Raw genomic sequence first — 12742 nt, 5'->3', positions numbered from 1 at the left:
TATATTCAGGTTCTTAATCCATTTTGAGTTAATTTAGGTGTGTGGTGATAGACAACAGTCTAGTTTCATTCTTTTGCAGGTGGCCTTCCACTTTTCCCAGCACCATTTATTGAAGAGGCTTTTCTTTCTCCACTGTATGTTTTTGGTGTTTCTGTTGACAATTATTTGCCGTATAAATATGGGTTTACTTCTGGACTCTTGATTTTGTTCCACTGGTTGGTTTTCTTGTTCTATGTTATGTACAACGGTTCTGAATCTTTGGCATGTGGTTACCATTATGAATATGTAAAGGATAGTTGTATATATATGTGTGTGTGTGTGTGTATACACACACACACACACACACACACACACACACACACATATATATAGTCGTCCATTTTCTTCCGTGCGTGCCTCATCTTCATTCCCCTTTGCAATTTTGGATCTTTGAATTCTTGTATCTACTTTGATTTCTTTTAATAGTGTCTTATAGTTTTAATTATATAGGTCCTTAACTTGTTTCATTAAATTTATTCTTTTTGTTTTAATTATATAGTTCCTTAACTTCTTTCATTAAATTTATTCTTTTTGTTGCAATTGCAAAAGGAATTATTATGTTTTTAACTTCTTTTTGACACTCCATTATTAGAGTAGGGGAACTTGCACTCCTCTGCTTCTATTTGCCTTATAGTCACTGACTTTACTCCTAATTATGTATTTTTTTTTCATCATTTATTTCAGGTGAACTGACCCCTTTCAGTGTTTCCTGTAATGCAGGCCTTGTAGTTGAGATTCTGTATGTCTGGAAACCGCAAATGGTGACAGTTTGATTTCTTTGTTTCCTATGTAGATGCCTTTTATATCTTTCTCTTGCCTGATTGCACTCACTAGGACCTCTAATGTTATATTGAATAAGAGTGGTGATAGTGGACAGCTTTGCCTTGTTCCTAATCTTTGAAGGAAGGTTTTTAGTTTTTCACCATAAAGTATAATTTTGGCTGAGGGTTTGTTATAGATGGCCTCCAGGTACTTTTCCCGTAGTTTCTTTTACTTAATAATTTAAATATTTGATTTCTTTCCTTTCTGGCTTGTACGGTTTGTACTGAGAATTCTGAGGATAATCTAATGGGTTTACTTTTACAAGTTACCATTTTTTTCTCCCTGGCTTCCCTCAGAAATCTGTCTTTGTTGTTGATTTTTGACAACTTAAATAGAATGCGTCTTGGTGAAGGCCTTTTTGGATTGAGATAATTGAGTGTTCTGTTGACTTTTTGTATTCCAAGCTCCATTGTTTATGTGGTGTATCATATTAATCGATTTGCATGTGTTGAACCATCCCTGAACCTCTGGGATGAAGCCCACTTCATCATGGTGTATAATCTTTTTAATATGTTGCTGTATTTCGTTCACTCGTATCTTATTTAGGATTTTTGCATGCGTGTTCATGAGAGATATTGGTCTGTAGTTTTTTTTGTGTTATCTTTACCACGTTTTGTATTAGAGTAATATTGGCCTTATAAAATGAATTGGGAAGTATTGCCTCCTCCTCAATTTTTCGCAAGAGTTTGAGGAGAATAGGTAATAAGTCTTCTTTGAATCTTTGGTAGAATTCACTGGTGAAGCTATCTGGTCCTGGATTTTTAGTCTTTGGTTAGTTTTTGATGATTGTTGGAATTTCCGTATTGCATGCAGTGTGTTCTTCATCTCCAGAAGTTCTGTTTGGATTCTCAGTTCTGTTTCATTGGTCTGTGTATCTATTTTTCTGCCAATAACTGCTATTTTGATCATGGTAGCTTTGTAGTGTAATTTGAAGTCAGGCAGTGTGATACCTTTGGCTTTGTTCTTTTTTCCTCAGGATTTCTCTGGGTATTTGGGCTCTTCTGTGATTTCATATAAATATGATATCTTTTTGATTTATATCTTTAAAAAATACCATTGAGATTTTAATGGGGATTGCATTAAATTTGTGTATTGCTTTGGGTAGTATGGCCATTTTAACTGTGTTGATTTTTACGATTCCCGAACATGGAATATCTTTCCATTTCTTTGTGTCTTCTTCAGTTTTTTAAAATAATGCCTTGTTGTTTTCAGTATATAGTTCCTTCACATTGTTTAAGTTGCAGAAAGAATTGTTTTATTTCTTTTTCTGAAGTTTTATTGTTAATATATAGGAATGCAATGGATTTTTGTACATTCATTTTTGTATCCTGCAACTTTCCTTATTTGAATTTCATCCTAAGGTAATGGAGAGTCATTAGAACATTTTAAGCAGAGAGTGACATGTTCATGCTTTCATTTTAGAATCACCATTTTTGTAATAGTGTAGGAAATGGATTGCTTGTGATAAAATTAGAGAATGAGGAACCATTTAAGAGATTATTTAAATATTCAAGTAAAAATTTATAAATTAGTAATATTAGGAATAGAAAGAAAAGAACAATTGAAAAAGTTACTGAGGAGGTTGAACTAGAAGGACTTGTAAATTGATTTGATTTAGTCATTCACTTAATAAATTTATTGTGCATATTCTAGATGCCAGATACTGTTCTGTTTATTGGGGCTACAAAAGTGAACAAAACAGAAAAAATTCTGTTCTCATGGAACATGTAGCATAATAAATGTGGGAGGTCATAGATGATGATATTATTAGCTGTAGTAGTGAAAATGTAAATAGGAGCAGATTTTTGAGGAAGTATAATAAGTTTAGTTTTGGATATGTTTAATCTTAGGGTCTTGTGGAACATCAAAGGGATAATATACTTCAGAGATATGATTTATAGATCTGGGATTTGACTCTGGCACATTCCACAGGACTTATTCAGATTTTAGCGGTTGTATATACATTCATGTGTGTGTGTGTATTTCATTTTATGCTATGGTAGTCTTGTGTAACTCATAACCACAGTCAAGACATGCAATAGTTCCGTAACCACACGACTCTCTTACGTTATCCCTTTATAATCACACCCATATCTCCCCCTTTCTACACTTATTAACCCTTGTAATTACTAATCTGTTCCATATCTATATGATTTTAGCAATATTGCATAAATTTGATCATGCTGTATGTATCCTTTTGAGATTTCTTTTATACTCAGTGTAATTTTCTTGAAGTTTATGCAAGCTGGTTTATATATAAAAAGTTCATTTCCTTTTTATTACTGAGTAGTATTCCATGGTATGAATGTATTATAGTTTGTTTAACCAGTTAACCACTGAAGGATATATGAGTTTTGAGCTCTTATAAATAAAGCTGTTATAAACATTTATGGGTAGGGTTTTTTTGGAAGTGTTTAGGTTAAATGTTCTGGAGTGCAATTGTTAGGTTATATTGTAATTTTAAAAGTTACTTATTAGGCTGTACGCCAGCATGTATGAGTGATTCAAACTTACATTTTTTTTTATTTGTTGCTGGCTTATTTTGAACTGTTCTAACCCAGAGCAGCCTCAACCTGTGAAAGCAGATGGAGAGTAAATCTCAAACATATCACAAATTTGTATTTATTTATTTATGTATTTATGTATTTATATTTAAAATTAATTTTGTTTTTTTTTCCAGTATGATTACTTGGGCTCTGATAGCATGATAGTAACAAATAAAGTCATTGATATTATTGGCCTTGTAAATTCAGTAAGTATTTTTCTTTTCATTCTACTTAGAAAAATCATACTAGTTTTGAAATTAAAATTTTCATTAACTTGATTGTTATTTCTAAGTAATAAAGTCATCCACATAAACTAAGTGTGGATTCGTCAAAACATTGAATTAATTTGTTGGTCATGTAAAGTAACATGAAGATTAATTTTTCATGTATTTATCTCTTCTGTTTTTAGGTGTTTGCCCAATTTAAAGTTACTATTGTGTTGTCATCATTGGAGTTGTGGTCAGATATAAATAAAATTTCTACAGTTGGTGAGGCAGACGAATTATTGCATAGATTTTTAAAATGGAAAAAGTCTTATCTTACCCTAAGGCCTCATGATATTGCATATCTATTCATGTAAGAATAATGTTTCAGTATTCTTAGAAAACAAAGATCTGCGATAATGATATAGCTTTGTTTAGGGAATTATTGTTCATTTCTGACCATTGCAAAGGGGAAGTGAGGTTTAATAGAAATGGATAATGGAAAAAAAGTTTTCCAGCAAGCAGAAGCTAAAGGCTATCATAACCAGTTGACTGATTCTACAAGAATGTCAGAGACATCTTTAGCTGAAAGGAAAGGGTGCTAATTAATAACAGGAAATCATATGAAAATATAAATCTCACTGGTATACACACACACACACACACACACACATCCACACACACACACACATCCACACACATCCAGACTAATCTAATGTTGTAAAGGTTGGCGGGGGGGAGTTAATCACTTGTAAAGCTTCTATGATGGTTAAAAGACCAAAGTAGTAAAAATTCTCATAGCTACAATAATTTGTTAAGGGATGCACAAGTTAAATATAAATTGTGACATCGAAAACAAAACGTGGGAATGGTGAGAGTAAAAACGTAGTTTTAAAATGTATTTAAACTGAAGTTGTTTTAATCTAAAATATACTGTTACAAATATAACTTGTTTTATGTAGGCCTCATGGTAGCCACAAAGCCATAACCCATAGGATAGACACAAAAGATAAGATTAAAGGAATCTAAGCATACTATTACAAAAATTATCAAATCTCAAGGGAAGAGAGTAAGAGAAGAGGAAATGAACAGAGGAATTACAGAACATCCAGAAAACGATAAATAAAATAGTATTAAGTACATAGCTTTCAATAATTACTTTAAATATAAAAAGACTAAATTTTCTAGGTAAAAGACAGAGCAGGTGAGTGGATTAAAAACAAGACCCATCTATATGCTGCCTACAAGAGACTTGCTTGAGATGTAAGGATTCACACAGACTGAGTGTGAAGAGATAGAACAAGATATTCCATGGAAATGGAAACCAAAAGAAGTCTGGGGTAACTTATATAAGACAAAATCGACTTTAGACAAAGACTGTACTAAGTGAGAAAGAAGGTCATTATATAATGTTAAGGGGATCAATCCAAATAAATATATTCCTTTTATTTTTCTTGCCTAATTGCTCTGGCTAGGACTTCTAATAATATACTGAATAATGGTGGTCAGAGTGGGCATCCTTGTCTGTTCCTGATCTTAGAGGAAAAGCTTTCTGTTTTTCATTTTTGAGTATGATATCAGCTGTGGACTTATCATATATAGCTTTTATTATGTTGAGGTATGTTCTCTCTTCACCTGCTTGGTTGAGAGTTGTTAAAATGGATTTAGATTTTCTCTAATGCTTTTACTGTATATATTGAGATGATCATATGTTGTTTATCCTTAATTTTGTTAATGCGGATTATCACTTTGTTGATTTCAGATGTTGAATCATCTTTGCCTTGCTGGAATAATCCCACTCGATCATGGTGTATGATCCTTTTATTTTTATTTTATTTCATTTTTTATTTTCAGTTTTGCATTTCTTTATTAAAATAATTGGGATGACATTGATTATAAAATCAAATAAATTTTGAGTGCACAATTCAACAGTATGTTATATATATATGTAATGTTATACATATGTGTGTGTGTGTGTGTGTGTGTGTGTGTGTGTGTGTGTATGTTCACCACCCAAAGTTAAATTTCCTTCTGCCACCAGATAATTGACTGCCTTACCCCTTTTTTCTTCCTCCTCTCCTCTTTTCTCTGGTAACCATAAGTCCACTGTCCATATCCATGAGTTTCTGTTTGTTTGCATGTTTGTTTGTTACTTTTATTTTTATATCCCACATATGAGTGAAATCATATGGTTCTCAACATTTTCTGTCTTATTTTGCTTAGCATGATAATCTGAAGATACATCTATGTCGTAGCAAATGGCAGTACTTTACCTTTTCTTACAGATGAGTAATATTCCATCGTATATATGTACCACATCTTCTTTATCCAGTCATCTGTCATAGGACACTTTGGTTGCTTCCATGTCCTGGCTACTGTGAATAATGCTGCTATGAACATCAGGGTGTATATATCTTTGTGGACAAATGTTTTCAGATTTTTTGGGTAAATACCCAGAAGAGGGCTTGCTGGGTCATATGGTAATTCATTCTTAGTTTTTTAAGGAGCTTCCATACTGTTTTCCATGGTGATTGTACCAACTTACATTCCTAGCAGTAGTGTATGAGTGTTCGTTTTCCCCACAGCTTCTCCAATACTCTTATTATTTGTCCTGTTGATGATAGCCATTCCAACAGGTGTGAGATTGTATCTCATTGTGGTTTTGATTTGTGTTTCCCTAATAGCTAGTGAAGTTAAGCATATTTTCATGTCCGTTGGCCATTTGTATGTCTTCCAGGAAGAAATGTCTGTTCAGGTCCTCTGCCCATTTTTTAATTAGATTTTTTTTGTTGAGTTTTTTGAGTTCTTTATATATTTCGAATAATAGGCTCTTATCAGAGGTGTTGTTTGTAAATATATTCTCCCATTTGGATTGTTGCCACTTGTCTTATTGATGGTTTCTTTTGCTGTGTGGAAGCTTCTTAGTTTGCTATAGTCTCATTTATTTATATTTGCTTTTACTTCGCTTGCTTTTGAGGCCAAATTCATAAAATCCTCTCGAAGACCAAGATCCAGAAGTTTAGTACCTATGTTTTCTTCTATGCAATTTAATGTTTCAGGTCTTATATTCAGGTCTTTGATGATCCATTTTGAGTTAATTTTTGTGTATGGTGATAGAAGTTTCATTCTTTTGCATGTGGCTTTCCAGTTTTACCAGGACTATTTATTGAAGAGGCTTTTCTTTCTCTAACATAAGTTTTTGGCTCCTTTGTCGAAAATTATTTGCCCTTAAATATGGAGGTTTACTTCTGGACTCTCAATTCTGTTTCATTGGTCTGTGTGTGTTTTTCAGCCAACACCTGTTATTTTGATCATTGTTGCTTTGTAGTGTAATTTTAAGTTAGGCAAAGTGATACCTTTGGCCTTGTTCTTTTTTCTCAGGATTTCTTTGGGTATCAGGCTCTTTTGTGATTCCATACAAATCTGATAGTTTTTTGTTCTATTTCTTTAAAAGATGCCATTGGTATTTTGATTAATATTGCATCAAGTCTGTGTAATGCTTTAGGTAATACGGTCATTTTTTCCCCTTCCTCTTTAATCTCCCCCTGCCACACCCCTTACACCCCTGACCCATGGATATTGCCGTTTCCCCTTAAGAACTGAATTTCTGAGGGCGGGGCGTCTCCTTCCACATGCTCACAATGTGTATCAGGGGTCTGGCACCCTGGGGTATGGCCCACCCAGGGTATAGGGCACCTGGGGTATGGTCCATGGCTCCACCTGGGGCGTGAGCCCAGGACCTTCTGCATGCAAAGCAGATGTGCTACCCACTACACTAAGGTGATAGAACTGGAAATATTGTCATTTTAACTATGTTGATTCTTCCAATTCAAGAACATGGAATATATTTCCATTTCTTTGTGTCTTCTTCAATTTTTTTAATAATGTCTTATAATTTTCAGTATAGGTCCTTCTCTTGTTTCATTAGATTTTGTTCCCTAGGTATTTTACTCTTTGTTGCAGTTGCAAAAGGAATTTTTTTAAAAATTATTTTTCTGAAAATTTTTTGTTAGAATATAGAACATTATGGATTTCTGAACATTGATTTTGTATCCTGAAACTTTACTATATTTGTTTGTTATTTCTAATAGGTTTTTAGTGGAGTTTTTTAGGGTTTTCTATATAGAAAATCATGTGATCTGCAAAAAGTGACAGTTGGAGATCTTCATTTCCTATTGGGATGCCTTTTATTTCTTTCTCTTGCCCAATTGCTCTAGCTAGGACTTCCTAAACAATATTGAATAATAGTGGTAATAGCAGACAGACTTGTGTTGTCCCTGATCTTAGAGGAAAGGTTTTTAGTTTTTCAACATTAATTATCATGTTAGCTTAGGGTTTGACATATATGGCTTTTATTATGTTGAGATACTTTCCTTCTATACCTATTTTATTATGTATTTTAATCATAAATGGATACTGTATCTTGTCAAGTGCTTTTGGTACATCTATTGATGTGATCATATGCTTTTATTTTTTATTTTGTTTATGCAGTGTATCACATTAATCAATATGTATATGTTATACCTTCCTGTTCCCCTAGGATGAAGCCCATTTGATCAGGGTGTATAATCTTTTTCGTGTGTAGTTGTATTCAATTTGCTAGTATTTTATAGAGGATTTTTGCATCTGTGTTCATGAGAAATATTGATCTATAGTTTTCTGTTTTCGTGTTATCTTTACCAGGTTTTGGTATCAGGGTAATGTTGGCCTTATAAAATGTGTTAGGAAGTATTGAGTATTCTTTAAATTTTTTGGAAAAGTTGGAAAAGAATAGATATTAATTTTTTTTTTTTTTGAATAGTAGGATTCACTGGTGAAACCATCTGATCCTGGACTTTTACCTTTGGGGAGATTTTTAACAATTGTTTCAATTTCCATACTGTTCATCAGTATATTTAGATTTTCCAGTTCTTTATGATTCAGTCTAGGAAGGTTGTATATTTCTAAGAAATTGTACATTTCTTCTAGGTTATTAAATTTAGTAGCATATAATATTTATAGTATTCTTGTATGACCCTTTATATTTTAGTGTTATCTCTGTTGTAACTTCTTTCATTTCTGGTTTTGTTTATTTGCGTATTTTCTCTTTTTTCCTTAGTGAATCTAGCCAGGGATTGGTCAGTTTTATTAATCTTCTCAAAGAAACAGCTTTTTTGTGCAGTAATTTTTTTCAATTGTTTTTTTTTTTGTTCTCAATTTCATTTCATTCTAATTTTTATTATATTATTTGTATTATATTATTCCTTCTGCTGACCTTGGGCTTCATTTGTTCTTTTTTTTTTTTTAGTTTTTTAAGATTTAATATTAGTTTTTTTTTTAAAATTTGGGATCATTTTTGTTTCTTGAGATAGGATGATATGAACTTTCCTCTTACTACTTCTTTTGCTATGTCCCAAAAGTTTTGATGTGTTATATTTTCATTTTAATTTGTTTATATGTATCTCCTGATCTCTTCTTTTCTTTCTTGTATGAGTCAGTCTTTCTTTAGTAGCATGTTGTTTAATCTTCATGTATTTATTGTTCTTCCTACTTTCTTTTTACAGTTGATCTCCAGTTTCAAAACATTATAGTCAGAGAATATGCTTGGTATAATTTCAATCTTAAATTTGTTGAGGCTAGTTTTGTGTCCCAACATATGGTCTATCCATGAGAATGTTCCATGTGCACTAGAGAAGAATGTATAAGCTGCAGTTTTGGCATGAAAGGCTCTGTAATGTCAGTTATTCTCAATTGGTCTAATATGTCATTTAAGGATAATATTTTCTTATTGATTTTTTGTTTGGATGATCTATTTATAGCTGACAGTTGGGTATTTAGGTCTCCTATTATAATTGTGTTTTTGTCAGTTTCTCCCTATAGTTCTGTTAGTAGTTGCTTTATATAATTTGGTGCTCCCTGATTGGGAACATAAATATTGATAAGTGTTAGATCTTCTTGATGTATGGTTCCCTTTATCATTATGAAGTGTCTATCATTGTTTCTTGTTACTTTTTTTTTTATCTTAATGTATGTTTTGTGAGATATAAGTATGGCTACACCCACTTTTCTCTAGATGCCATTTGTTCAGAGAATACCTTTCTACCCCTTCACTTTGAGTCTATGTTTGTTTGCAACTGGGCTGTGTTTCTTAAAGGCAGTGTATGGTTGGGTTTTGTTTTTTGATCCAGTCTGCTACCCTATTTCTTTTTATTGGTGAGTTCAGTCCATTTACATTTAGGGTGATTGTTGAAATATGAGGTCTTCTTATAGCCATTTTATATTTTGTTTTGAGATGGCTTGATCTCATTGTTTCTTTGTCCTTGTATTTCTGTTATTTTAATTTGGTGTTGTTTTGTTTTATTCCCTTTGTTCTCTCTTGTTTTATGTTATGTATCTCAGTTCTAGATTTTTTATGTGTAGTTACCATTAAGTTTATGAAAGGATAGTTTCATGTATTCAGTAGTCCATTTTCTTCTGCATGCACCTTTTCTCCATTCTCCTTTGCATATTTGAATCTCGACTCCTTCTATTTTCTGTTTTTGTTGTCTCAAATTATTCCTATATATACTATACGTTCATTTCTAAGTTGCAATAGCTGTTGTCGTCTCTTTTTTCAAGTGGTTTTTTTTTTTTTGGTCTGTAATTAGTATGGAATATTTCAGTTTATAACACCTTGTTTTTAATAAGGGTTGTAATATCCTGTTTCTGTCTGCCTGTTAGTTATTTTACTCATAGTTATGTATTTTTGTATGTCTGAAAATGTCTTTATTTCCTTTCATATCTAAAGGGGGAATTTGCTGGATATATTATTCTTAGGTAGTAATTTCTGTCTTTCAGTAATTTGAATATTTGATTCCACTCCCTCCTAACTTGTGAAGTTTGTGCTGAAAAGTCTGATGTTTAGAAGTACGATCTTTAATTCTGTCATTTAAATCGTATATATCTATAATTTTAATTTTATTTTCTCGAGTTTTATTTTCTTTCTAAGCCACCTTGTCACCTTAGTTGTTCACAGTGTTTGAGGAGTTATTTTTTCTGGTATTTAGGGGAAATATACTCTGCTTTTCTTTAAAAAAATTTATTAATAAGAGTGTTTTCTTTAGCAGACTGATAAGAGGTGTTTTTTTTTCTCTCCTATAGGTGTGCACAAGCCTCCTGCACTGCCCAGTTCTCTGGGATCTCTGCTGTGTGGCCAATAAAAAATGCCCTTTATTCCCTATGAGGTTGTGTCTCCTCTGTGAGCAGGTCACCTCAGTCAGAGGACTTTACCCCTGGTTGAGAACGTGATGGGTGATGGGTTTCCAAGCTTCTGAAGAGCCCCTGAGGTCTCCTGGTGCTTCCCCAGCAGCTACAGTGCTGTGCCTTCTAAAGTGCCCCAGATCCCTCCTATGGATCAACCTGGATGGGTGAGGGTGGGTTGTGTTGGGAGAAGCTGCTGGTGTGCCTGTGGCTGTTTTTCTTCCAGTAATGCTGGCCGCTAGGCCCTTGCTGCCTGGCCTCTGTATCTCCACCCCTGTCACTCGGTGTGTGTCTCTTTAGTTGTCAGAGTACTGCTGCTGCAGTTTCCCTTGGGGCCTGCTGCTAGATCTGGGAGGGTTTGGGGAGGTGATCTCTGGGAGGATGGGTGGAGGCAGCCTGGCTTTGTGACTCAGCTTTCTGCCTGGTAGTGGTGGTTGCTAAAATACAACTGTTGCCCCTCTGTATTCCGTCTCTGCCCTGGTGTCTGTCCTGATCACTGGGCTCCACTGAGTGTGTGGTTTATGCTCATCACTCAGGCACGAGTGCTTGTGGCTACAGAGAGTGCAAACCACCACCTAATTTCTCCCTTCTCTTAGAGTCCTTCAGGGAGTTCTGGTCTGAGCTCACAGCACCAGTCTCCACACCTCTCCTTTTTCTCCTCCCTTGCTTGCTCCATTCGCTTACCTTCAGATACTGTGACACGCAGATCTCTCAGATGTGTTTGTGTGTTAGGCTGGGCTTTTTCTATTGAATGTTCAATTTGTTGTATGTTGTAAATTAAGCAGAGAGATCAAGGGGACCCCTCATGCTGCCATGCTTCTGACCAGAACACATCACATTTTCTTTATTTATCTGTCAATGGACACTTAAGAAGTGGGCCTCTAGCACAGCATCCTGCATAGCTGTGGGCACTCATCATACTCTCACCTTCTCCTGTGGGAGAAATCATGGCTGAGGGCATTTCTCATAGCACTGAGCTCTGCTGCATTTGGGGAATGATGACATGGGTAAAGTGAAACTATTTTTACCGTCTTCAATATGTCTATTCTTGGATTTATTTTTGCTTCAGAAAGGCACTGTGACCTCTCCTCTAGACTCTTGGACTCTCAAAAAGTTATTCTCATCTGTGAGTGGTTGTCAAAATCATTGTTTCTACGGGGAAATAGGGGCTGAAAATTCCTATTCTACTATCTTGCTTATTTCACTCCATATGATTAATACTAGTTCATTACTTCTATTTGCTTGTAGTTTACAAGAGAAAAAAGAATGGGGCAGGAGAGACTGACTCAAAATAATGTATATAAAAAAGGTCAACTTGAAGAAGTGGTAATTAAATTAGAAGAGGGAAGGCAGAGTTAGACACACTTAAATTCAGAGAAAAGAGGTTGAAAGCATTCTAAGTTATGGAATTAATGATACTAAATAATTTGTAGTTCTTTTCAAAGAGTATGGACTTAAATATAAGTTGTATGTACTACATCTATTTGGAACTGTTGCTGAATCTTTGAAGGAGGTTAAGGATATAAGAAATATTGCAGAAATAAAACATTAGATCTTGACAAGTGATTTGATGTGGAGACTAGATAGTGGGCAATATTAAGTAAAAAAGTAACTGCTACTGAGTTCAGCTTATCAAGGGTATACATAGAGTTTTAGGAGAAGTCTTATCTATTGGGAGAATTATCTTGGGTCAGGAAAGTGATTAAACAATACTTAGACACTGGAATGTAAAGCCAAAGTTGGATACTAAGAGGAAATACTTTAAAAACAAGTGCTGGAGGGGTTGGGTATGAATAGTTATCAGAGAGACAGAATGAAGGCAGCAGTGGGGACACGGTGCAATTCTGAAGTAAAGTACTGTTGACACCAAGGGGGCATTTCAAACTGAGAATTGAGTATCAAGCTTTTTTACAC

The 12742-nt window shown here is 34.2% G+C and overlaps 1 protein-coding gene across 1 annotated transcript in view; it reads left to right on the top strand.

The window, feature by feature from the left end:
- The window catches only part of LOC102879427 (disintegrin and metalloproteinase domain-containing protein 32), a 149365-nt gene that overhangs the window by 50706 nt on the left and 85917 nt on the right, over positions 1 to 12742 (top strand). Inside the window, exons 8-9 of the mRNA XM_015592805.1 lie at positions 3542 to 3613; positions 3817 to 3983. Of these exons, the coding sequence (XP_015448291.1) occupies positions 3542 to 3613; positions 3817 to 3983 (239 nt within the window). The remainder of the gene's footprint in view (positions 1 to 3541; positions 3614 to 3816; positions 3984 to 12742) is intronic.

The sequence above is a fragment of the Pteropus alecto genome, unplaced genomic scaffold (genome assembly GCF_000325575.1).
Source record: "Pteropus alecto unplaced genomic scaffold, ASM32557v1 scaffold24, whole genome shotgun sequence".
NCBI lineage: Eukaryota > Metazoa > Chordata > Mammalia > Chiroptera > Pteropodidae > Pteropus > Pteropus alecto.
Note: the sequence above shows the minus strand (reverse complement) of the source record. Positions and strands in the feature narration are given on the sequence as shown.